Source organism: Neodiprion virginianus, chromosome 1 (assembly GCF_021901495.1).
Source record: "Neodiprion virginianus isolate iyNeoVirg1 chromosome 1, iyNeoVirg1.1, whole genome shotgun sequence".
NCBI lineage: Eukaryota > Metazoa > Arthropoda > Insecta > Hymenoptera > Diprionidae > Neodiprion > Neodiprion virginianus.
Window position 1 is genome coordinate 31,583,856 of NC_060877.1, and position 24,150 is coordinate 31,608,005.

The 24,150-nt window shown below is 41.3% G+C and overlaps 1 protein-coding gene and 1 pseudogene across 3 annotated transcripts; both read left to right on the forward strand.

Annotated features, from left to right (window-relative positions):
* The first annotated feature begins 559 nt into the window (after positions 1-559).
* On the forward strand, positions 560-3,570 carry LOC124310277 (apyrase-like; annotated as a pseudogene).
* Positions 3,571-7,006: 3,436 nt separating this feature from the next.
* On the forward strand, positions 7,007-22,330 carry LOC124307366 (uncharacterized). 3 transcript variants are annotated; one of them, XM_046768991.1, is made up of 4 exons: positions 7,007-7,715; positions 11,401-11,497; positions 18,433-19,159; positions 19,293-22,330. In XM_046768991.1, the coding sequence occupies exons 1-4, from the start codon at positions 7,674-7,676 to the stop codon at positions 19,321-19,323; spliced, it is 897 nt and encodes a 298-aa protein (XP_046624947.1). In that variant the 5' UTR covers positions 7,007-7,673; the 3' UTR covers positions 19,324-22,330. The 3 variants fall into 3 exon arrangements, with proteins under 3 accessions (XP_046624947.1, XP_046624938.1, XP_046624955.1); XM_046768982.1 differs by having other exon boundaries at positions 18,433-19,154; XM_046768999.1 differs by having other exon boundaries at positions 18,433-19,150.
* Positions 22,331-24,150: the final 1,820 nt, after the last annotated feature.

The window sequence follows — 24,150 nt, forward strand, 5'->3', positions numbered from 1 at the left end:
CGATACCGAGCGCGGGTTAATCATTGATCATATCCCGAAATCATCATCTGCTACAGTGGATCAGTAATGACCCTACTGAAGACGTATGAGATCTGGGCGGCTGGGTGAATAAATGAGCGGGGGCTACATTCTCAGGCGAGAGCGCGGATACCAGCAACGCCATCTGTCGCGATATCGTTCACTCAGTGTGGGGCGCTCGACTTGAACAGCCTAGAGCCAAGGCCAATGTGAATGGTTGCGTACGTACGTTACGACCGACGTTGAATACACGTGATCGCCACGAGGCGGTCAGGAACGGCACGAGTCATCAAAGCGCGAGTTTCTACAGCTGGGGGGACCAGGAAAACAGAGTGGCGGGAATGCAGATACACATGACCCTTATTTAAATTCTTTGATAGTTTTCTCTCGAATCTATGGACATTAAGTAGAAAAAAATCTCAAAATGATAGATAAACAAGTAATGAAATCGTTGAATCCCTGCAAATACTAGCAGGTATAGCGAGGGTGTTCACAGCTACAAATCAGCTCGTGAACGAAAGACCGAATGCAATTTTCCTCAATGCCGGTGACAATTTTCAAGGCACACTTTGGTACAACGTGCATGGGTGGAACGTCACGGCAACTTTTATGAACATGTTACCACATGACGCTATGGTAATTAGCACATTGAAGACGCAATTTTGTGAGAAATTCGCGATTTTAGGCGAGATACATGATAAATAGTTGAAACCTGTGAGCCACGGCACGAGATTGCCATACCGCACATTAATCCATGGTTATAAACCGCACGTGTTAATTATCTAATTCACTCGAATAACACATGATTTAAGAATATGTCGATTAACAACACTAATTAGTCATGGGCGATCAGGAATCATGAGGTATAAGTTCTAATCGTTGATCCATCAGCTTTGAGTGAAATGGATTGTTTAAAGACACTACGATGCCGTGCTGGAGGCTTTCCGAAACAAATGATTTCTGCAGTCTTTTATACTCTGGCTGTTAGGCGGCGATTTGTGTAACGATTAGATTAATGTGGATATGAATAGCTGTAACTGTACTAAGGAAAATCCAATTGAACTTTATCACTCACGTTATGGAACACGATTTGTATTAAATTTATGATTTTCTAGTTTTCTATTAGCATATAATATCTAATATAATATCACAGAAGCCATTGTTCAAAAATTGAACAAATGTTGAATAATAGTAGTGTCATGAATGATGAATAGCTGTAGTAACGGATTACAACGCATGTATTTGGACCGTTGATATAATCCCAATGAATTATATCACTTCCAAAACGTGTTTCAGGTGCTGAACTCTTAAGCGATAATAAATCATTGTATTACCGGAGTTGAACAGAATTCTGACATGTTTAGGTGTTATAAAAGTTATTTATCGATCGGATTTATCTTATCATGACATTTATCCAACATGTGCCACATTATATTCAATATCTTACAATTAGGAATCAATTACGTTTGTCTTGTTTGTGTGTTTTACAGTTGTTTGTCCCGCAATACAATTCACTACATCTACTACGTAGTTAGTCTGATACGATAATACATTTCTAAACCCGAGAAGACTGAGTTTTAATGAACTGTGAATGCTTGAATATAATTATATTTTGTCAACACAGCTGTACCATGCGGAGGTTATTTTTCTCATATCAAACTGAAAAAAAGACTCTCAACCAAACTATCATTTTCATATGCTCACCAACGACAGTAATGATGGCATGACGAAAATCGAATGTCATGATGATAAGTTGAAAATTGTATCCGAGGTTTTTATTGAATTTAGTCGGAAAGAAGTTCAAGATTTTACATCACAGTGAAACGGCGATATAGCCTAAAGGTAGCAATACGTGGTACGTGCGAGAGCGTCTTAATAAAGTTTATTGCCGCAGAGTATCGTCATCAAAATTATGTATCTATGTTTACCGTATATGATGTCATGGAACTTCTCCTCATTCAGACTCTTGGAAATCACGAGTTTGACAACGGGATCGGTGGCGTAGTGCCTTTTCTGGAAATGCTCACCACTCCGGTCGTCGTTACAAATATCGACGAGAGTGAAGAACCGGATATCCAAGGATTGTACACCAATAGCACGATTGTTGAACGAAATAGAACTCAGATAGGAATAATTGGAGTAATACTCTCGACAACTAACGTGAGCATCCAAACTCCTAACTATTGTTTCAGGTCCCTCACTTTGAGTCTTGAAGGTTTTCTTTGAATGAACTGGTGTGATATCTGCGAGGACCTTTTAGAAACATTGTGTACACTTTCACCACTTCGGTCAATAAGCATTTGGCAGTGACAGTTTTCTCGAGACACTCGCGTTCTTTTAAGACGATCCCTTCCAAGATGCATGACTCTTCACTAATATTTGTTCATCCGTAGACTCTCGCAAGCACGGAGAAGCTGGCTTTTTGGGATGAAATTGAGACCGTGAATGATGAAGCGGCGAGACTAAAGGCACAGGGGATTGAAATCATCATTGTTCTAAGTCACTGCGGTCTGGATGTGGACAGAGAATTAGCTGCCAATTGCCCAAAGGTTGACCTCATTGTCGGTGGCCACTCTCACACTTTTCTTTACTCAGGTGCGATATATGTAATTAATTTTTGAGACTGACGCACATAATATGTCACCTCATTGCTAAAACTGTCACGATTTCAGGAACTTCGCCAAGTTCCGACGTTGCCGAGGATGAGTATCCGGTCGTGGTGGTCCAGGAAGACACTCAAAGGACGGTACTCATCGTTCAGGCTTATGCTTGTACCAAGTAGGATTATTTGTCAAAACTTATCCGTATCTTAAGCCCATTAGGACTTGATTAGTAGCAACAACCGAGATCATTGACAATTTCAGATACCTGGGTAACATCAGCGTTTGGTTCGACGCCGATGGTGAAGTCTACGACTGGGAAGGGAATCCTATTCTACTCGACAGCTCCATCGAAGAAGGTAGGCTCCTTCATCTCTCCATTCATTGTTCCGGTCATAATAAGAGTGGGGGTGATCTTTAAGCGCACGATTGTTGCTACAGATCCTGACGTACTGGCTGCCCTAGTACCGTGGCAAGTGGCGGTTGACGAGTTGGGCGACACAACGGTTGGAACGACCAAGGTCCGACTTTACAACAATTGCAGATACGGAGAGTGTAATGTGGGAAACTTAATCACCGACGCCATGGTTGATGCTGTGAGTAAGCCACTGTAATTAGGAAAATTACTCATTATATTTGACTAGTCGAAATGGCAGATTTCACTCTCTCATGACGTTAATAGTACGTAGGTTTAGCTGAGAACAGCACTTACTGGACTTACGCTGCGATAGCTTACATAAACGCTGGAGGGATTCGGAAAACCATAGAAGATACAACCGGCAAAATTACGTATGCTGACGTCGTGGCTAACCAACCCTTCAAAAACACTTGGGACGTGGTGGAGCTACAAGGCTCTGATTTGCTCCAGGTAAAATCGCGTTCTTTGGTCGCTGGACATAGATCTCTACGTGAAATACTTAGGGAAGATGAGCCCCATTATTTTGGGGACTGAGGGTCGCATAACCTTGGAAGGGAAGTGGAATGGTTAGACAACAGCAAGGACAACTTTCGTCATGAAAACACCCACCCCGAGCTGTAACACCATAGCGATCACCCGTGATTTGATCGGAGCACACGAAGTTACTCTTAGGCTTTTGCTAGCATTTTCTGCACTTCGTATGCTGTGATCCGATCTTCGATAGAGTAATTGATGACGGCGTATCGTTAAGAATTGAAAACACTTGAACGCAATTTCAATACTCGAATGAACGTAGATCGCTTCCCTTTCTTTGAGATTTCATTAAAAGCATGACATGAACGGCACACTTTTTTCCCTCCTTTTACCGACCTTATCGTTTCCATTGATTTTTTCGCCCGGTTTCACATCGTGGTACAACGTGAGACTCTTCGTATCATGTACGAATGCAAACGTGCCAAGTTGTGACAGCTCCTGGGACTTGGCATTTCGACATACATTTGAGCTTTACGGTAGCTGGATACGCTCACGGCAGGCTCTTCGGACACGTGATTTGCCATTTTTGATATTGGGTCTCAAAATAGTCATTGCGAGAAAAAGGTCAGGCTGACTTAAAAGGGCGATATTTTCAAATAACTGTAGTGACGCTATCAAGGAAATTTTTGGGTACAGGAAATTCATTACGAACGCAACTTCTATAACGATGTGAATATGATGGAAATAGTGGAGTATAAAGAGGAAAAGTAGGAGAGAATTTTCGCAACCGGCAAGTTTATTCACTAGTATTATTACTCTGGTTTTCAGCGAGAGAATTTTACTTTCAAATTGCGAGATTGTTTAAGATAACCGGAGTGACAATACTAATGAACAACTTCCGTAAGAGAAAATTACATGTGGACACAAGTCTCATTACAATGTAAGAGTAAGATAAAAAAGAAGAAAAGAAAGAGCAAACGGAGCGAAAGAATTCTCACAATAACTGTAGTTCATAGAAAACAGCAAATCCAGAATCCCCCTCTTTTTGGAGGAAAGTTTTTCGTTCGGTATTTTGACATCTGAAGAGTCGATTGTACCGCTCGGATATCGCCCGTTTCATTGTTATAGGAATGACGCCTGACAATGACACACTTGTGTCGCAAACCTGACAATTCAACAAAAATACAATAACATCGCAAGCGTTTAAGGCTTACAAAACTTCCGTCAGTTTAATCAAATCTAAAAATAGAGAAGCGATTTGTGTCAAAAAACATCTTTAGCCTCCGGTAGTATAAACAGTCGGTAGTATCCTCCAGTAATTAGTCATCCGCTACGGAATTTACGCTTCTTGACCAGATAGAAGAACTTAAGTATCAATATTAAACCGTGCTACTTTCTATATTTTTATATACAGATAGATACATGCTGCGCTGATATTGCGGATCAATTTTTATTTACCAGTTCGAAGAACATAAAAATTGCGACTCACGGTCAGTGCTGCTTCATCTACAACATTACTCTTTGTTCTGTACTGCTGTATTAAGCGCCGACGTAGTGACGATGTAATATCAATTGGTGAACATTTCTGTTGCATAATTGAACAATTCAATTTATTTTGTAATAAGAAAATGACTGAAAGTAGTAAGTTATTACGAAAATTAGTCTTATCTATCAATTATTAAGATATTTTAATCGTAACTTGAAAAGTTTGTAACCGAAATATCTTCGTTCTTAGCGTATAAACTTTTCACATAACGATTAAAATATCTAAGTATTTCATTGTTTGTGATTGTCTCTCTGATATGTTTTCCCAGTAAAGTAATAAAATAGGTGATTCTGATGACAAAAATTTTAAATTAAACGAATTAATAAGATACGCCAGATTATCTCAGTATTGAACGTTAAAAATAATAATTCTGAAAGCGATGAATGTAAAAAATGTCTATTTCACTATTCAATTATATAATAATTTACATTTTTATAACATTATTGAGTAACATAACCCTTTATCTTCACGGTTCAAGTCAAACTTGAAAATTTTTCGATTTAAAATATAATTTTTAGAGACTGAGAGGGCTGAAAATTAAAAACTGTGAATATCTCACAATGGCAAGAAAACAAGCTACTACCTCCGTTCTCAGTACTGCAGTATATGTATTATAAAAAATTCTTTTCCTGAAATTCCACGATTCATGGAAAGTAGCTACGCATCACATAGTTAATATTGCGTTCAAATACATTCCACTCAACGTGCATGACCAGTCTTGAAGAGTCCGACCCGCGTCACGATATGCACACCACATGAAGAACAAATGTGAAACTGTAACTTCAGCGGATGAAAGATGCAAACGTGAATCTATCGAGTATGATTTACACACCGAAAGTACAAATTTAGCAATTCTCTGTATACAGTAACCGGGCTTAATATATCGATCACGTGTAAATGTGTATTCCAGGTCACTATACGACAATGAAAAGGGAAAAGTGAACCCTAAGCGAATTGGACAAATCCGATTAAAGTTGACGCTAACAGATTTTAGGCGAATTGTGTGACGGCCAATTGTGCGAAGCCTCAAATTTCCTCCGTCATTGATCAGCCGTTTATCATTTACGCGTATTCCGCGTGGCAACTAGAGCAAAATTCTTCTTTATTACTTCAAGTCCGATTAATTAACGATTTCTCGAGCGAGGACATCATTATTAAGAATGTATTTTTTCCAAAGCGGGAAACGGCTGATGATCGGGTAGGTATATGCTTATCTCACGGTATCTCTAGATCTGGCGGCAGGTGAAGCATTTAAATAATATATCGAACAGGTGAACTGGCACCTGTACCACCGACGTACAGGAGTAAAAGTCCTCTCGTTCTGACCGAGTGTATGTATAAGGTACCGGTTATCCTCGCCTTAATACCATTATTGTTTTCTCCCGTATTCGAATCGCAATTATCGTTTCCTTAAAGATTCTCAACGACAATCACTCGTCAACAGAAATACGAAGCTACTAGCCGCGAGCACTGGATAAAAAAATATCAACAAACGATCAGAAATTTGCAATACATATGATAAGACGATACGCGAGATATCTTTACATCCATCTTACAAGAAATAACCCTCTGAAGAATGTTGTACCTAAACTTTCTCCACTCGCTGTATTCGAAAAAATGATAATTCGTAATTTCTTTGTAGCTGAAGTACGAGTAACGGTGAGGTGAGCGATGAACAGGAGCTCAAATCGAGTCGTCAAAGTCCGAGATGAAAAAACAAGCGATCGATATTCGGTCGATTAAGACGGTGGAAAAGCGAAAAGTAGGCAATCGGAATCCGAAAATGATCGCGGCGTTCAACGGCATCCGGGCGAGTAAAAAGCGCGCGGCGATTCGAGCTGTGTGACGTCAGAGATCCGAAGGCTGCGATTCGTCGAGACGTTCGGCTGCGGTGGAAGGGATTTGTCCCTCTTACTTCGTGGGGATTTGGCAGCTGGTTGACCGCTCGAGTGTCATGGCGGCAGACCTGCTGGCGTCTCGAGGTGCGTTACGGAAAAAGAGAGAGGGAGAAAAAGAGAGAGGCGGCGAGTGTCTCGCATATTCGGAGGGGCTCCCGAGTCCTCACAGTCGAAAGGGTCGTCTCGGCGTTCAGGCAGATCCAGTCGAGCCGCGGGCGTTGCTGGATGTCGCGTAGAGTCCGAGGAGTCGCGTGAAGTTAGGCGAGGTCGCCTGCGTCGACGGGTAACGAGAACGAGTAAATAAACAATCGACGAACGGCCGCGCTATCCTCGGTCGAACCGCGCGCCACGAACTAACACACGGCGATAGTTAGTCACCTCGGCGATAGGAATTAACTCCGCCGGTTGACACCGCTCACCGTGGATGTGGGATCGATTTGCTTCACGTCAAGTTGGCACGGCTCACCCACACGCGCCGATCAAAGTGTGAATTCAGTGCGCTGATCCCCCGGCGTCTCGCCTCCTCATCGAGCACCGTGCAACGTCGCCTTTCAATTCCACTCTTACGATTAGTGACAATGTGCTTGTGACGAGAGGCCGAAATTCCGCGGTGGAAAATCAGGGACGGTTTAGCCGTTTGTGATTTGTTCGGGGAAACGAGTGGCCGATTTTAACAGTCGGGGAAAAAACAAAAGACGACGGAGAAACGAGAAGACGATATGAGGGACACAAACGATATGATGGACGACGTAATTTGCGAGGTAATTCAAATCCGAGTAATTCGGCCATCTGGTACTTTGGATGAGTATCGTGGAAATTTTAACACTCGCCGGCAAAAATCTACGCTTAATCCTTCTACCTTCGGGTTTTCGTACAAGTACGCCGTATTATTTATCACACCGCGATGAATTTACCGTTAAACTCCTACACTTTACCAGCTGCTGTGATCTATTGTTTTAATCTTTTTTTTACGCTGTCACTCCAGCATTAGCCAGGTTTAAATCAAAGTTGCATTCGAGTACCACGCACTTTGTACAACAGATTGTTCCTTCTTAGTTTCAACGAGACTTTCTTGTTTGCTCCGAAAGTTCGGTATGATTTAGAAAATTGTATTATAATTGTAGGTCTAAGAATTTGTCCGCAGTTTTGAGAGTCGCTACAAATTTTCTCACGTTTATCCCATGGTATCTATAATTCGTGAGATGAATAATTGATGTGTTTAATAGTTTTTACCGCAAAACAGGATTTAGATATCGAAACATTACCGAGTACTTGGAAAATTCTCTGTCTGACGGCGATGAATTGAGAATATAGAACAATCCTGATTAACCCACTAATACAGCACATGGGAAGTTACATGAAACGGTTTTCAACGAATCAGTAGCATTTTGATAGAATCTAAACCGAGCGAGATAATTCCGCCAATTGAAAAGAACTTGTTCTCGGGTTTCTGATTTCCGTGGCATCCCATGCTCTGACAATTTCGTCATTTTCACACATGTATAAAGAAGAAGATAGATCCCAACTTCACCGATTCTCCAACAAGACGATGAAGAGATTTGGCTGTAATCCTCCTCCTCGGAAATAATTAACAGAATTACATGTATGCGAGTCTCATTACATACAAGGTTCTCTTTTTATCTCAAATTAGGAACAATTACGCTAGAAATCAGATTGCCCAATGAATGCATAATAAACCACAAGACACGGTACATACCCCTTCTATTGTCATTCAGAGTTTGAAATTTTGCGGCTAATTTCGCGGACGATAGAGTGCGAAGGGTTGGCAAGGAAGGCCTTTCAAACCGCCGTTTCGTGCCACTCCGGTTGTTTTAATTGCCGCTACTGCTGAATCGGCGTTCCTCTATGATAATTTAACCAAGAACATGGCAACGACCGATTCAAAAAACATCGAGTTCGTTTAAACGAGTCATTTAAGAGTTTGAACAGTTTTGATCTGTGTTATTGATTATCCTTCTTCCGTCGTTGTTCAACGATCGATTTCATGAAGTGAAGACATCAACCGACGCGCGACGTATAATGGACATCCTGGGTAAATTCATTCTCCGCGTATAATATGCGGTTTTCGACTCGTGCCTGGAGACAGGCAAACAATCTGTCTGCGTATTCGACGTCCGGTAGCGCTAGCCAGAGATGAATGCAAGATTTTATTCTAAAGCGAGATTCGCAGTTAGACAAGCACGTCGTGCCATTTAAGGAAACCTGTATGAGTTGAACGGCAAATTGAAAGTATTCAGGTTTGCCGAAAGACTGCATTTAGTTTCTGAAAAATTGATTTTTTCACTTTGAAGAACTAAAATCATGGCGATAATAATCAACAGTCACGCTTTCTCCCCAGCTTTCTCACTCTCTTATCAGTTTGTAATTGCCAATTAGGTGCACGTACTTCAGTTTTTCAGTTGCACGGAAAAATAGACGAACGACTGTTTTACGGTAAAATTTAATCGATTATCGTAAAGTTCAAAGTTCATCGTTGGTCTGATTTTAACTTACAGAGCTCCGGATCTTCGATATAACTTGGTGGTCGGTTTGAAAAATTGACATTTTGAGAGAATGATTTGTAGGAGCTTCGTCTCGACCGAATCTGTATTTCATCAATTTGTCAAACTCATCTGTTAAATCGTGCTTCTTCGATACCGATTCCAGACCGCGAAATAACGATCAAATAAATTTATATCCCCGGAGTTATACGACGAGGCGTGGAAAAAAGGATGTAACAACGAGGGAAAGTTTGAGAACGAAATTGACGAAAATTGGAAAGACTCCAGAAACAAGATTTCGACAATACCGGGCAGAGTTTTATGTCCTATTAAACTTCTCAACCCTTATAATATATTTTCTCCAAGCTGGGAGAAAATTCACGCTGTAATAAAACGGGTGAAAACTTTAGAAACTCTCTTTCGCCTCGGTGAACTTTTACGTGAAAATTCAATTCCCCCACCTCGGCAATATTCTTTTTACCGGCCCGCCTCTTCTCCCCCCATTTGCCTAGGGCTCTTCGATAACAGGGGCAAAATTTTGGTAAATTTTTACAACCCGAAACAGAGGCCGTAAAGGTTTACGGCAATATTCTTGCCTGATGCAGCCGCGGTACGCGAAGCTACCGTAATTTTGCGGATTCAGGGAAAGCGTTTGACAATAAGACAATAAATAATGTGCCGTAAAATTTTCTGCAACGAGAGAGAGAGAGAGAGAGAGAGAGAGAGAGAGAGAGAGAGAGAGAGAGAGAGAGAGAGAGAGAGAGAGAGAGAGAGAGAGAGAGAGAGAGAGAGAGAGAGAGAGAGAGAGAGAGAGAGAGAGAGAGAGAGAGAGAGAGAGAGAGAGAGAGAGAGAGAGAGAGAGAGAGAGAGACGGATTTCAGGAACGTGTCGGTCCTCGGCACGGGGTCTTCAAAAACCACATCCTTTCGTAATTTTGGGATTTAGGGTCTGGCGGGCAGTGGGTCAGTGGGAAAAATTTTTTCAAGGCCTCTTACCTTCCTTACGCCTTGTTGTACAGGACGAGTTTTAGGAGCAACAAATAATATACAAAATTGGAAGAAAGTGCGACGACTTTAGTCAGTCGTGAAATTGTCCCTACACCTTCAAATACGCGTAACACTGTAACCTAACCGACGTTCTTCGACCCGGAAATTTACCTACTTCTCTTGCCACATCGTAAGTTATTTTTAGTCACGATATATTTCACGCGACCAAATAACGTTTTATCGATTTGTTATCGCGAACATTACCTCGGCTTTGGTGAAAATTCTCTCTACGTAACTCGCATATAAACAAAAAAAAAAAAAAAATACATCTTTTGTTATTCGTCTATAATTGGATCGTTTGTTATTTTTGTTTCCACAAGTTTTTCATGCAATGCGAAGAAACAAACTTGAACTCAATTAACGAGAACTGATTTTAATGATTAAGACGAAATTTATATATCTTGAACTGCATCATTGCGCTTTCGATGAACTTTCACTTCAACCGATTCCTGCTATTGAACTACAAAATAGTGATCTGTAATTTGTCTCTTGTAAATTACGAATAATCCAGCAAAAAGAGAAATAAATAAAATTCAGTGTGTTTTCATATCTTCCTATAAATCATATCATCAAACTTTTCACTTGAGAAATTTAATCTCGTCCCATTATTCTGTCACCAACATTGAATACTGTAATTATAATATTCCATTGAAAATCGTGATAGAAATACAAATCGTTGAAACGAAGAACAAAAACGTGCAAATTGCGCAGCACAGGGGAAATTACTTCCAATTAGTACGTGTGTGTACAAGGAAGCATGAATCACCCGTACGCGAACTTGATATAAATACATATAAACACGATGAGGATAAAGTCATGCCTACTGCAAAAATGAGAAAAAACAGAGCACTCGTTTGTTAATATTCGAGATTAAATTAACTCCGGCTTTCATCTTCCAGGACACGATGATGGAATGTAGCGGCGCGGACGGCGGAGGCCTGGAGGACCTTGTCAACCTTGCATCGGATATCGCAGACGCAGCCCCAAGTATACGAGGTAATTGCTTCATGTGCCTCGTGTACCAGCTCAATTATCATTTATAATTGCGTATTATGCTTTGCGAGAGTCGACTGAAATAGAATAAAAAGCTAACGAAACGTGAGAAAAATAAATAAAAATATAATTAAAAAATCGATTTCGCCGCAGCATCCGCTTTACCTCGCAAGCCGTACGTGGACGCATGGATGGCAGGGTGGTTCAAGTCCCGCCGGTTTGCCGTACGAGTCCAATGCGCATACGATTAAACACGATAGTCAGGCTGCAGGCGAACTGCAGGAAAACTCGTTTGTCAACGGGCTTTATTAGCTCGCACGTTCAATCTCATAAATTATTTAACTACAGCTATTCACTGCCTTCAACGATCTCTTATTCGCTCCCGCGGCATTCAATACGAGCCTCTGTATTATAATACGTGCACACGATGCATGGCGCACATAGTCGAGGTCCAGCGCAATGTTATACCGGTTATGAAATCAATAATTCGTCAATGGCAAATATCCAGCCGCCCTCCTCCTCTACCTACGTAACACGATGTACATGATTTAGGTAATTAGAGTCGTATAACGCCTGCAGCGCTTCGTTCCTTATACCTACACCGAACAGTATGTGTACAGGTATACATCATATGTCTATCTGTATGTAACGTGTAGGTCTATGATGTAATGCGTCGCGGTAATCGCATGCGAAATTAATTAACACGTTTGACCGCGTGTGTTTATACTTGCTCATTAACTCGCTGATGTACGGTACATGTTATTGATTAATTATCGGCGAAACGATACGTGCTTCATCATACGCGAGCTGCTTGGAGAATCCGTGTATGTAGCTGGAAGTGAAAATTAGCAAATAAACTCAATCAAAATTCGATCTCTTCTTGTTGAGCTCTCTCGCCCCGTGTCTGATATGCCACGTTCTACAATATATTGCTTCGTACAGGCGGTCGGCCATTGTTACCGCAGATTGGATCGGATACATCGAAAATACTCCCTGGGAGTCGGGATGCTTCTACATCGAGGAATTTGCTGCCCACTCGTTGTAACCATGTTTTTACTCATCCGTTACAGATACGGATTTTTTTTTTAATCGTATTTTACATCAATCTTCAAGCGATAAGAGACCGCAAAGTGTACGTGATCACTTTTTCCGTAGAACGATTAAAAATTCTCATTGTCAAACTCTATGGCATACGTATAATATTGGAACGTTTGTCAATACTATATCCTGGTATCATAATACATGCAGTATAGCGAGAAGAGTGATAAATTTTTTATGAGAACAAAGTTAGTAACGTTACGATTTTTTTCTGGGTCGCCCTCCAAATCAACTTCAAATACTTCAAAAACAATTCCCTAATTTTTTCAGTTTTTTTATCTCAACCCTAACCCGTGCCTGTAAGAGGGTGGATTTCCCCATTTTAAATACAAGTGTTTCGGACACATTCTTAGTATATATTTTATAGTAAGAGTGATAATATTCGAAAAAATCTGTAACTGCGAGGTTTCATTGGGCATTAGTGTTAATATGCGAGAAAAAATTCACATTATCATACCATACAATCTCGACAAATTTCACACCCTCGAAATCCGACTTTTTTCCATTTAAAGGAAGTGCAATTTGTCTAGATTACCTAGTATGATAGTGTGCATTTTTTCTGAGATAGTAGCACTGATGCCCACTAAAACCTCGCAGTTATAGATTTTTTTGTATGTTATTTCTCTTGCAGATACATGTACTGAGAATGTGTCCAAAATACGTGTATTTTAAATGAGAACGTCCTCCCTCTTACAGGCACGGGTGAGAGTTGAGAGAATAATCTGAAAAAAATTAGGAATTGTTTTTGAATTATTTAAAGTTGACTTGGCGGGCGGTTCGGAAAAAATTCATTCCACCTTGATAAGGACCACCCTAATGTATATACATATTTGTAATTTTCCTCAAAGGTTAAGTGCAGCATATTTTTTTTCTCACGAATAATATACCTCATCATAATTTTCCTTAGTATGATATTTTTTTTACTACTCCACACCGCGAACGATTCTAACTCTCTCTCTCTCTCTCTCTCTCTTTCTTTCTCTCTCCTCCCTTTTCCCCGGGTCTCACGCCGCGAATAGTTGAATAGAATGAGAAATTTCGATGAAAGGGATGGAATTCGAATCTCTTAAATTCCCATGAAAACTGGAAACGAGATACGCGGACATAATATACGTATACGTGTATCCTCCTCGGTTTTCCCATAAATTTTCGATTTCGCATGACCCCCTCGGGATGTCCCGCTCCCGGTCACTGTATACATTATACCTATATACACATCCCTTTACAGAAAGGTCTGTGACTCGGTTTCACCATCCCCTGCGCTCTCCTGAAACCCGGCATGCGTGTGTGCGTGTCTATGTCGCATCGTTTCTGTCTGACCCGAGTATCGCCGGTCACGGATAAACGAGCATGAGTGTATGGGTATGGGAAGACTTGTATGTATAATATAGGTATGTATCCCCGCATCCTAGGGGACCGAAGGACCTGCTTCCAGATAAAGTATCCGGAAGGACACTCGGAAAACACCAGCTATTGCTGCTTCGTATAATATAAACAGTACCGATTGAGAAAGATCAGTCTCTCATTGTCAGCTAAGTTACTACAATCATTATTTTCACATTAAAAATGTTTTTCGACCGCACTAACGACTTGTTTACATTATTTTTATTTTATTGTAATAAATTATATTTACGCTTGATTAATATCTGTGCACTGATAATAATAATCATTGTTATTGTTACACGTAGCATGCATAATACTTGATAGTACGCAGTATTGGCGATGGTAATGATTTGAAATGGTGAATTTAGACCGTAACGAGGGATACTCAGGTACGAGTATAAAGTGCCCTAATTTATGAATTAACAGGCAGACGACCTTATTCCGAATTAATCTTATTACGGATGCTAATGAAACGAGAGCAGGGTTGATCGGAGACGCATAAGCGAAGAGTATAAGACTTACCGGCATGGGCGACCATGTGACTGGGTATCGTACCTGGGGTGAGTGAATCCCCTGTGAATCACCACGCCTGGGAAATTGCCTTCCAAAACGACGTTGCCTCTGCTCTTACGTTGTATGGAGAACGCGATCGCTGATGGGATGAAGAAGAATTCGTTATTAAGCGTTACGCATAATTAGGGTTATTTGAATAACGAAACACTTCTCAATCTTATTGTTAGTTGAATTATTTATACAGATGTGACATGAAATAAACGAAATAGATAATAATAATCTGATCCAAATACCACGTGGATACATGTAAACTAATCCTTCTGAAGCAGCCGTCGCAACCGTCTTCGTCGATAGTTTAAAACTTTGTTGAATCCAATTAAATTCAATTATTTATGTCCATCAAAAATATTCTCCTAACTATATCTAATGCGGTCGTTTTTCATTGACGGTCTTAATCGTTCAAAACTGGATTGGGATCGTATGTATACATTAGAAAAAGTTCCGACGTAAAAAATAGTGAATATTTCTTACTTATTGCGTGAATTACGAGGGTATGTATATCCACCACCCATTACGCATATTGCAGGTACAGCAGGTTACTGGGCATATGTATAATAATGTTTTACGATCTCAGAGAGAACGCTGACATAAATCACTTGTAATTCCGTTATTTTCAGCACCGACCTAATTCCGTCCGGGGAAACGAAATTGAGTTCCGTTGTCTTGTTCTTATTACATCCCCCCCTACGCCCAAATACCTCTTACATGATATTATTTTCCCATCTTCGCTCCTTCGCTTTTTATACAAGTTTTGTTAGCTCATTTCATACACCGTAAAGCCAATTTTATTATTCGCATCATACTGTTAGCAAAGATTGGCCATGCCTGTCACGCATTTTCCTCTGATTATAAGGGTAGCGCCAAGTACGATATCTCGCGGCGAGGGATCAAAAACCAATCTCGCGTACCAAATCCTGGTCGAGTTTATACGATGCGCACGCGGTTCGTCGTCCTCGTTCCTATAAACTCTTCTCACGACGTTTAAATTTCCGTTACATTTTTTTTTTCTCGAGCCAGAGTATATGTGTATATATCTTTTTTTTCCTTCTTCTGCTCTCTCCTTTTTTTCTTCTCTTCATATGGCATGCATCCGGGGCTCGGAGATGATTAGATATGCGCGCCGCGCGTCGGGCTGATGACACCGGATATTTTGATGCACCTTAGCAATTTGGTTACAGCATCCGACCAGTGTGTATCAAATAAGAAAAAATATTAGGAAACTTATATTTTCCCATTTACGTTTTTTCGAGGGGGTAGCGGGTCATTGAATCGCACAACGAATTAATATTCAAGCACAATGGCTTGTGTTTAGTGAAGCTTATTTATTTTGCAAAACCGTCGCTGTAAAAATTGTGCAATGCATATAATTAGAAATGTAAATTGGCGAAACGAAAAGTTTTAAGAAAAAATGAAATAAGCAATCTCGTGCGTAAGTGGTAATTTACTCCTCAAGATTATTCATTTGAAAATATTGTGGTTTTTTGAACGACGATGAAGATACAATGAAGTGCGTATTCATCGATCGATTAAAACCGCAGGTTAATACAAACCGTATTGCACGATACGTTAAAAGTTTAACGTTCATCCTTCAAGCCTGGTTCTTAAATTATACCTGCGCGCGAAAACTCCAATGGTATCCGCGGTGGTTCACCTTCTCCTTCCGGATCTGATATGCACCGAATATTTTCTCAGGTTATAAACTCGGCGAGCGCCCCCCGTGGGCGGCGTACGATATTCGTGTTCCCATGAACAGGTAGCACACACTGCATACGCGTAAATAGTTGCACGCACACTTAGACGCGTCTCTGCCGCGTGTGAGAATGAATACGAGAGGAGAGCACTGCGTGTGTGCGCATGGTGCATGCGGTGCGCGTAGTTATGTAGTACAATGAGTGTATAAGGATCAGAGGAGAGGCCGTGAGGTATGGGTAGGAAGGTAGGTAGGTAGGTAGGTAGGTAGTTACGCGAAGGGGAAAGATGACAGGTAGTTCCCATGGGACGTTTCTGGAGCAATAATTCCCACAGGTTGCCTAGACGGGGAAAACCGTACAGTGTACTTTGAAACTGGGATACACTGCACTGGAGTACAGGACGACGGGATAACCGTAGCGGAACTGACTGACTGACTGACTGCTCGGGAATCAAAGGGAAGAAAGGTCAAGAGTATATGTATATATATATTATATATACATATATGTATATGCCTAGGAAGAAACCGACTCCGCGAGTCTCGCTTACGTGAAGTCTGGTCATGTGCTCGGAAGGATTTATATTATTCGGGATTACAGGTTCAGATTCTTCTCCGTGCAGTTGCAGGGTAACGAATAAATATAATTGCACGGAAGCGAATTGAAAGGGCTTCGAATTTCCATGCCTGGAGCAATTGGATACCAGAGTGTTCCTGTTTCTATCAGTATCGGTAATACTCGTTAGTCAAGTACGCCCTTCGCATTCCAAGTATTATCGTATTACCTTCTACCGTACTGAGGAAATAACTAGTTCAGTCTGCAGTGAATTTACTCAATTACACTCGAGAACTCGATGACACCGCGATTTGTGGTTGAGTGATATCTGGAAAAATCTGGACAAGTTGAGTGGGAATTGGTGAGCGCAAAAAAAAAAAAAAAAAAATAAACATATGTGATCCAAAAATGGTGAAAACTGTAACTGTTGTTATATGTATATAGATACGTATAACAATGCTCGGTTTTTTGAACGAGTTTATACGCGCAAACTTGGTTTTCTTCAAGCATGACGAAAGATGATAACGAGTAGAAAACGTACCTACTGCATAATTTAAAATGCATATTTAAAAGTGAAAGATCCCAATTTCGCTCGGCATTTCTTTTATATATGCAGATGAAATAGCTGCTTAAATTACATTGCGCAATTTTTAGCTTTTATATTTCAACGTGCAGTTTCTTCTAAAGTAGCGAGGTTTATTTAATTCAACTATCCAGCGTTCCCAAAGTTGTCTGTAAAATCGCTGAGTGTAATTTTCATAAATTTGGATTACAAACGATGCTTATAAAATACAATTCCTTTCTCACGGCCTGTAGGAGACGGACCAAAAAAAACAAAACAACAAGAAAATAGAAATAGTCAGTTTGCGAAGGTTTATTTCACAACGTTGCGGGACGTTCTTATTATCCGCGGCGAGACTGTATTATATTGCATAGAGACGTTCTCGTTGAATAGTTGACCTCATTCTAACCTGACCAAGTTTTACTCTTTCGTAAATATGCCACACGGTTTCATTGTAACTAAATTTGCTTTCAATTCGTACTACAGAGATATTTGCGCACGACATTTGCAAGCAGATGCGCAGTGGAAGCTGCGGAGTGACTGCGGGTTGTAAGAAAATATTCATTCGCAGTCACGCTGAAATTATTTCACGAAGCGGCCTATATTTTCCGTATCAAGGAGGTACACGGAGGTCAAAAAGTAGAATAGAATAGAAGGCCGTTCAATAGATGGGTCACAATATCGAATCCTCCAATAGCCAAAGATCTAATTCATTATAAAATTTGAAAACGTAGAAAGGTGTAATGTAATGTGGAAAGGTATAGAAAGCTAAAATGTACAATTATGAAAAGTCCGATGCTTCTCAGGTTTCGTCTTGGTTTTTTTTAAATATTCACTCTCAGAATTCTGCTTCTCGAATTTTCTATTACGTTATAAAATTTTGTGACTCAGATATTTGGCTCTTTGAAAATTCCATATCGCTACTCTTCTAATTGCCGTATGCGTCTCTTCTACCTTATCACTCCCTGCAGCCTGGCGATTGTTGCGTCAAAGTTTCGTCACATCAATACAACCACCATGTATTTCGTTACAGAAATTGCGCGTAGTCATAATACGACTTCTGCAAACGTCTGTTTCAGACGCGGCCGAGCGTCTGCTGACCCTGCTGGGCGTTGACGAGGACGACGAGGCCTCGTCGTCGGAGGACGAGGGTGTGGAGGTCGACCTGGAGGACAGCGACGGAGATGAGCCGCAGGACACGCGTCTGTTGCACCAGCTCGCGGCATCGCTGGCGCAGGAGCTGAAGTACGCGAAGCAGAACAGTTCTAACAGCAAACTAGCGCTGCAGAGCCAAGGGGCATGCAGCGAGGTTCAGGGTAAGAACGGGACGACTTCGAGCATGGATTTCGGCCCCGAAACGACGCGGGAGTACAGCTCGATTAGCTTCGAGAGGCGCGGAAGTTCGGCTCCGTTCTGCCATAGCGAGGAGTCCCGTCTTTCCCGACACCTGCAGCACCGTCTGCACGAGCAGCTGCCGCCCCCGCCCCCCTACCAATGCACCAGGGTGAACGCGCTGCCCCAACCTAACGAGGGGCGGGGGAAGTTCGAATTCGTCGCGAGGGCCCAAAACCACGCGGAAATGCCACCCGCCTACCCCTCGTTCGGCTCCTGCGCCATGATCGAGGACCCCGAGGGGCCCCGGCTGACGGACCCCGACTCGTGGGGCGTCGGGTGGGAGGCTTGCGCCTCCGAGGCCCTCCGATACCTCGTGGAGGACGAGGGCCTTCCACCCCACCACCCCACCGTCGTCGCCATGAAAAATCACCTCGATCTGCAGAGAGGGCGGGTCCTTTCTCAGTTCGTTGCGTAAATCACAACTTTATTTATTTACTTCTCTGTTTTTTTTCTTTTCTTTTTTTTTTTTTACTTCGTTTTATGGTAATCGTTTCTTATTTAATCTGTCGAGATGCAGAACGTTGGAATGATTTTTTTTTTATAGCTGCTGCAAATTCGGGTCGACGACTCGGTGATACGGCGATCGGGCGGGAGTAGAAATTTTGAAAGATCTGCAGAAAACTGGACGGTCACTATGTCGAATTATCAATGACGAGGAAATTTATTTAAGATCATCTTGATTGAATTTAGAAAGGTCTGAGTATAAGAATCCAAACACAGATTTGTCGAAATAAGTGAAAATATATTTGGCACGTTTCGTGGGAAGGAGACAACTATTAGGAAGGAGAAAAAGAATGAATATGTACCGTGCCAAAATGTAAAATTGTTTGTAAAATTTTGATGATTCTATGGTTTGGTTTTTTCCACAATTTACCTTGTACATATTGACTTTTCGCTTTTTTGAAAGTTCGATGTCGTGATTCTTTTATTTTTTAATCTTTCTACATTTTTAACCCCTGTACTCCTACAGCGATGAGCTAATTTAGACGAATCGAGGTGCCATTCACTTAAGGAGGTTATTAATTTAACAGTGAAAATTAAACTGCCCATCAAAGTAACTTGAATGAGTGAAATTTTTTTTGAAACAACGTGAAATCAATCGAAGTATGTAACTAAAATCATTGTACCCAAGTCAGTTGAAATCGCGAGGTCAGCGTCAAGGAAGTGAAGGAAACTCATTCGATAAGGAGGAAACTAATGAAAATTACTCGAAACGAATGTCAACGAGGTGAAAGTATTTATTTGATTTCCACGTAAATGGCCCCTCGCGACCGAACGTTTCCTTCATCGGTTCAAGCTGGAATCAAATTAATTACGCAAATAGAAGCGCTTGCGGCCCAGGTGAGGCGAAAGCTTTGTAACGAAGTTTGAAAACTCGCGTTGAGGTTTTTCTCGACGAAATGGAAAACTGCCGATAACTGTAGACAGCTCGAGCGAAACTTCGTAAATGTATGACGGAAAAATTACGGGAAACGAATCTCGCCCAACGAAGTCGGGCAGAAGCCTAGGCTTTACGTAGGCAAATTTATTGCGCTGATCCGTTGAGATTATCGCGTTGATCGTTCGTCGTCGATTGATTTAATGATCTAGACGTAATTTCAATTCGTTTTATTTTCCTCGTTGCCAACGGGATGCCGATGAAACGTTGATTTGCTTTATTACATTCGGTGACATTTTGCAATTCCGCAAAATTGACGTTATCGTAGGTTTTTCTTCTCACTTTGCGGAGTTACGAGGATTTTGTAAAGGTTCGCGAATTGAAAGAGAAAAAAAACGTAAACGTAAAAACTTGAATAGTTTAGACAAGTCGAATTCTTTTAAATCAGGATTATAGGAAGGACGTAGTCGAGACAATTTTGGGAGTTGCGCTGCTGTTGTTTTTATCTTTTCATTCCCACGACAGGAGAAAAGACTTGAAACACTTTATCTGCACCATTCTCGACTCCGCCTTTCCTCAAAGGTTAACCGAGATTTTTTCCTGCGAAGTTATCTTCAAAGCAGGACGCGAGGCTTGATCTTTAGCTCTTGATGATTTCTTTTCGGCGAACGAAACGAACAAAATCGGCCGCGTCCGTTATTTTTTCGATGGTGCATAGATACCGCGAAAGTTGACTGTTACAATCGATAAGACGGTAATTCTGGGAGAGGTTGAATTTCTCATTTCTGTGCCAATAAAGCAGCTTATGTTCTTAGCTAATTTTAACCCACACGGCGGTACATATCGGGATCTGAACGAAAAATGATATTTGTGAATTTACAGTAATTTATGGATATGTATAGGTATTTTGTAGTTAGTGTACGGCGATGTGCTTCAATCCGCAATTGTCGTAAATAATCGAGATTCGCTTCCTCGTATCAATAAGCTGATGCATTAAGCTGGTGTTGGCCAATCGATGTAGTAAGATAAGGTATTAGCAATGAAGCTGCGAATTTTCTTATGAATCTATAATCGGTAGACGGAACAGCCGCGGCGGATAAACTATTTTTATTTTTATTTATTTATTATCATTAGTAGGATTATTCTCTTTTACTCTTTGCAAACTTAAAACCGACGATGTTTAGGTTAGCATAGTAACGGATAATTAACGAACGGAAATTATACGATCGATCGCATCCCTTCTCGCAACATTCGCGTCGGAGGAGAAAGTTGTATAATAAATATATACTTGTATACAACGCGCCTATATGTATATACGGTGTATCCGACCAACGAAAGACCAATTATAGGAAATTGGTGGTTCATCACTTGTTGGTCGTGTTCATAAAAAAAAAGAAAAAAGCAACACAAAATATATACATAAATTACAATATTAAAGCCTTGTAAGCCTTAAGCGCTTATTATATAGTTAAAAACATTAAAAAATGTCCTAGGAAAGTAACGAGAGTAGGCTATGATAATTATATGTAATAGATATGTCATATCTATTACCAATGCACAATATTAAACTAATATCCCCTAAACTAATCATATAAAATCCACTCAGCACTGCCAACGTTCTCAAGATTCTTTCCAAAGATCTTAGATATTTATTGAACGGGGGAGCAACGTGTAAAATTAGAAGTATGAGCAGGAGAAAGAAAAAGCAAGAAAATAAGATGGAGGTGGGCGTATTTCGGACCCTTGAATCCCCTCATCTTGTCACAGTTATTTTACTTTGACCACGCATACATGCATAGGGTACATCGGACATTTCGTTGTCAGATCAACTTTATACCCGTTTTCGGTGCTTTAGAATCAAACAATTGCAGCACCGAGCACCGGTGACTGGTTAAATTGAGATAAAAAAAAAAAGACACTTCGTATATCTGCTTATTAATACGACCGTAGTCGAATAAAGAAATCGCAGTTTTCCGAGGTGGAATAAAAATTGCTAGAAATCTTGCGTAAATTGAAGTCGAAAAAAGATTGCGTAAAGACTTTTATTGTGAGTCGCGTTTATACCTCGTCGTGCAGAGGCGATTATTGTAAATATGTATTATATTGTTTTAACTTATACAGTCGATCCATTGTTACTTTTACAATAAATCATTTGTAGATAGCATTTGACCAGTATAATAAACGACCATTAAATTAACAAAGTATAATTGAATTTTTCATTTATTTTACACCAACTAGAATACCCGCATGTGTCCGTATGAGGAAAAAAATGGATATAGGTATATTTACACACCTACGTAATCCGGACTGCATATCTTAATGCCGATTAATTTGGCTGATGATTCGTTGTGAGTCTCAGCAGGGGGTATAAAACGCCTCGCCTGTCCGTGTTAATTACGTCTTGTGCAATTAAAAAGTAACGGTCACGTACGTGACATGCATATTGCATGTATGTGTAACGTATATACGTAAACAGATCCGGTATACTGCTAACCGTAAATCAAACCCCGCAGAGAGAACATCAACGGAACAAGACGGTTCTCGAAGATCGTTCATTCCCGAGATTGAAGCCCCCATTTGCGATGAGCGTTACTTTTTTTTATTTTCAATCACTCGGGAACTCGAATTCGAAAGTAAATTTAACAACGGAAATTAAATTTCGTTGGTTCATTTTCGCATCATATTTTCGATACAGCATACAGGGTGTCTGTACTTACCGCCATAGCGACATTTATCTGGGGCTCGCTTCGCGCAATATCGATGATTATTTATTATTATCGATCAATGATTGCGGGGCAGGTGAGAGAATTTGGCCGAACGATCGTGACTAGAATTACGACCGTGGAAAGATATACCTTATAAACAAAAAAACGTTTGAGAGTGGCACGCGACCCGGCGAATACGGGGCCCTCCAAGGAACACGTGACAAGTTACCTGCTGCCTTCGTGATCAATCGTGCTTTCCTCGACCCACGCCAATGGGGCATCTGGTGTCCGTCCGTCCTTACGTGGCACCGTACACATGCCGTGCATCTGCTCTACCAACGCGCACTTTTGTTACTAGCGACATCAACAGTCGCCAGCCGCCGAATATAATCCACGCCGATGGAATAAACCGCCAGCTGTTGTTGCGCACCGGTCGCTCGGAACGATCGACTGGCTCACGAAATCGTAGAATTCGAAATCGGAAATGGATTCCGATAAATCGGACCACGCCGCCTGGCGGCAGAACCTGCAAAATTCTACGACTCTCGTATTTGAAAATAAGCATCGTCCGTTCTCGCGTTTCTCGGTGACTATCGGCTCCGTGTGACGAGGCAAGACTCTGGTAGCTTGTACGAAGTCCTACGCGTACCGATACCCGTGTAATTTGCTCGAAACAATAAAACTGATTGCTGATGCGCTTGCGCCGCCATATCGTTTCACCTCCACCTACCTTATCGGGGACATGTTTTTTTTACCTAACACTACTACCAACATCCTCGTCGAAAATTAGAATTATCTGATCGGTACGATTTTCTAATTTAAAAGAGGGAACATCGGAGTGGAAACCGCGACGCCACTGCGGCATCTGCCCTACCTCGTCAGCTGCTGCTTCAGCCTCTGGTGCATTCGCTGCCTCCCATTCCGGCGCGTGGCATGACCCCCACTCTCGCGTCTCCCTCGTCTCTTCTCATCGACTCCGAATCCGAGTTAAAGAGATTCGGATGCCCAGGTTGTATAATCTCTTTCGCCGATCATTGTCAGAAGTACAAAATTTAGAGTGTGCAGATCACATCGCGATTTTCTGCAGTTTGCTGCGAATTAGACGCGAAGTCGTTCGTCGTCCTTTTCCCCGGAATTGGGAGATATTCTCTTCCGTTCTCTCGTCCCGGGAGAGTTGATTAACAGATTTTTATCTAAATAGGGAATCTAATCCCCCGAAATCATCCCACGGGTCCTCTCAACGTTCGTTCAACATCCTTCGCGCTCACTTCAGCTCGACATCCTGTCTGCGCCTGCAATGCAGCCAGCGCCGAGATCTT

Coding starts and splice junctions, on each gene's coding strand:
- LOC124307366 (XM_046768982.1), top strand. CDS start 7,674: ATGAGGGACACAAACGATATGATGGACGACGTAATTTGCGAG. Junction 11,498..18,432: donor CGCAGCCCCAAGTATACGAG/GTAATTGCTTCA, acceptor CGTCTGTTTCAG/ACGCGGCCGAGCGTCTGCTG. Junction 19,155..19,292: donor GGCGGGTCCTTTCTCAGTTC/GTTGCGTAAATC, acceptor TTTTTTTTATAG/CTGCTGCAAATTCGGGTCGA.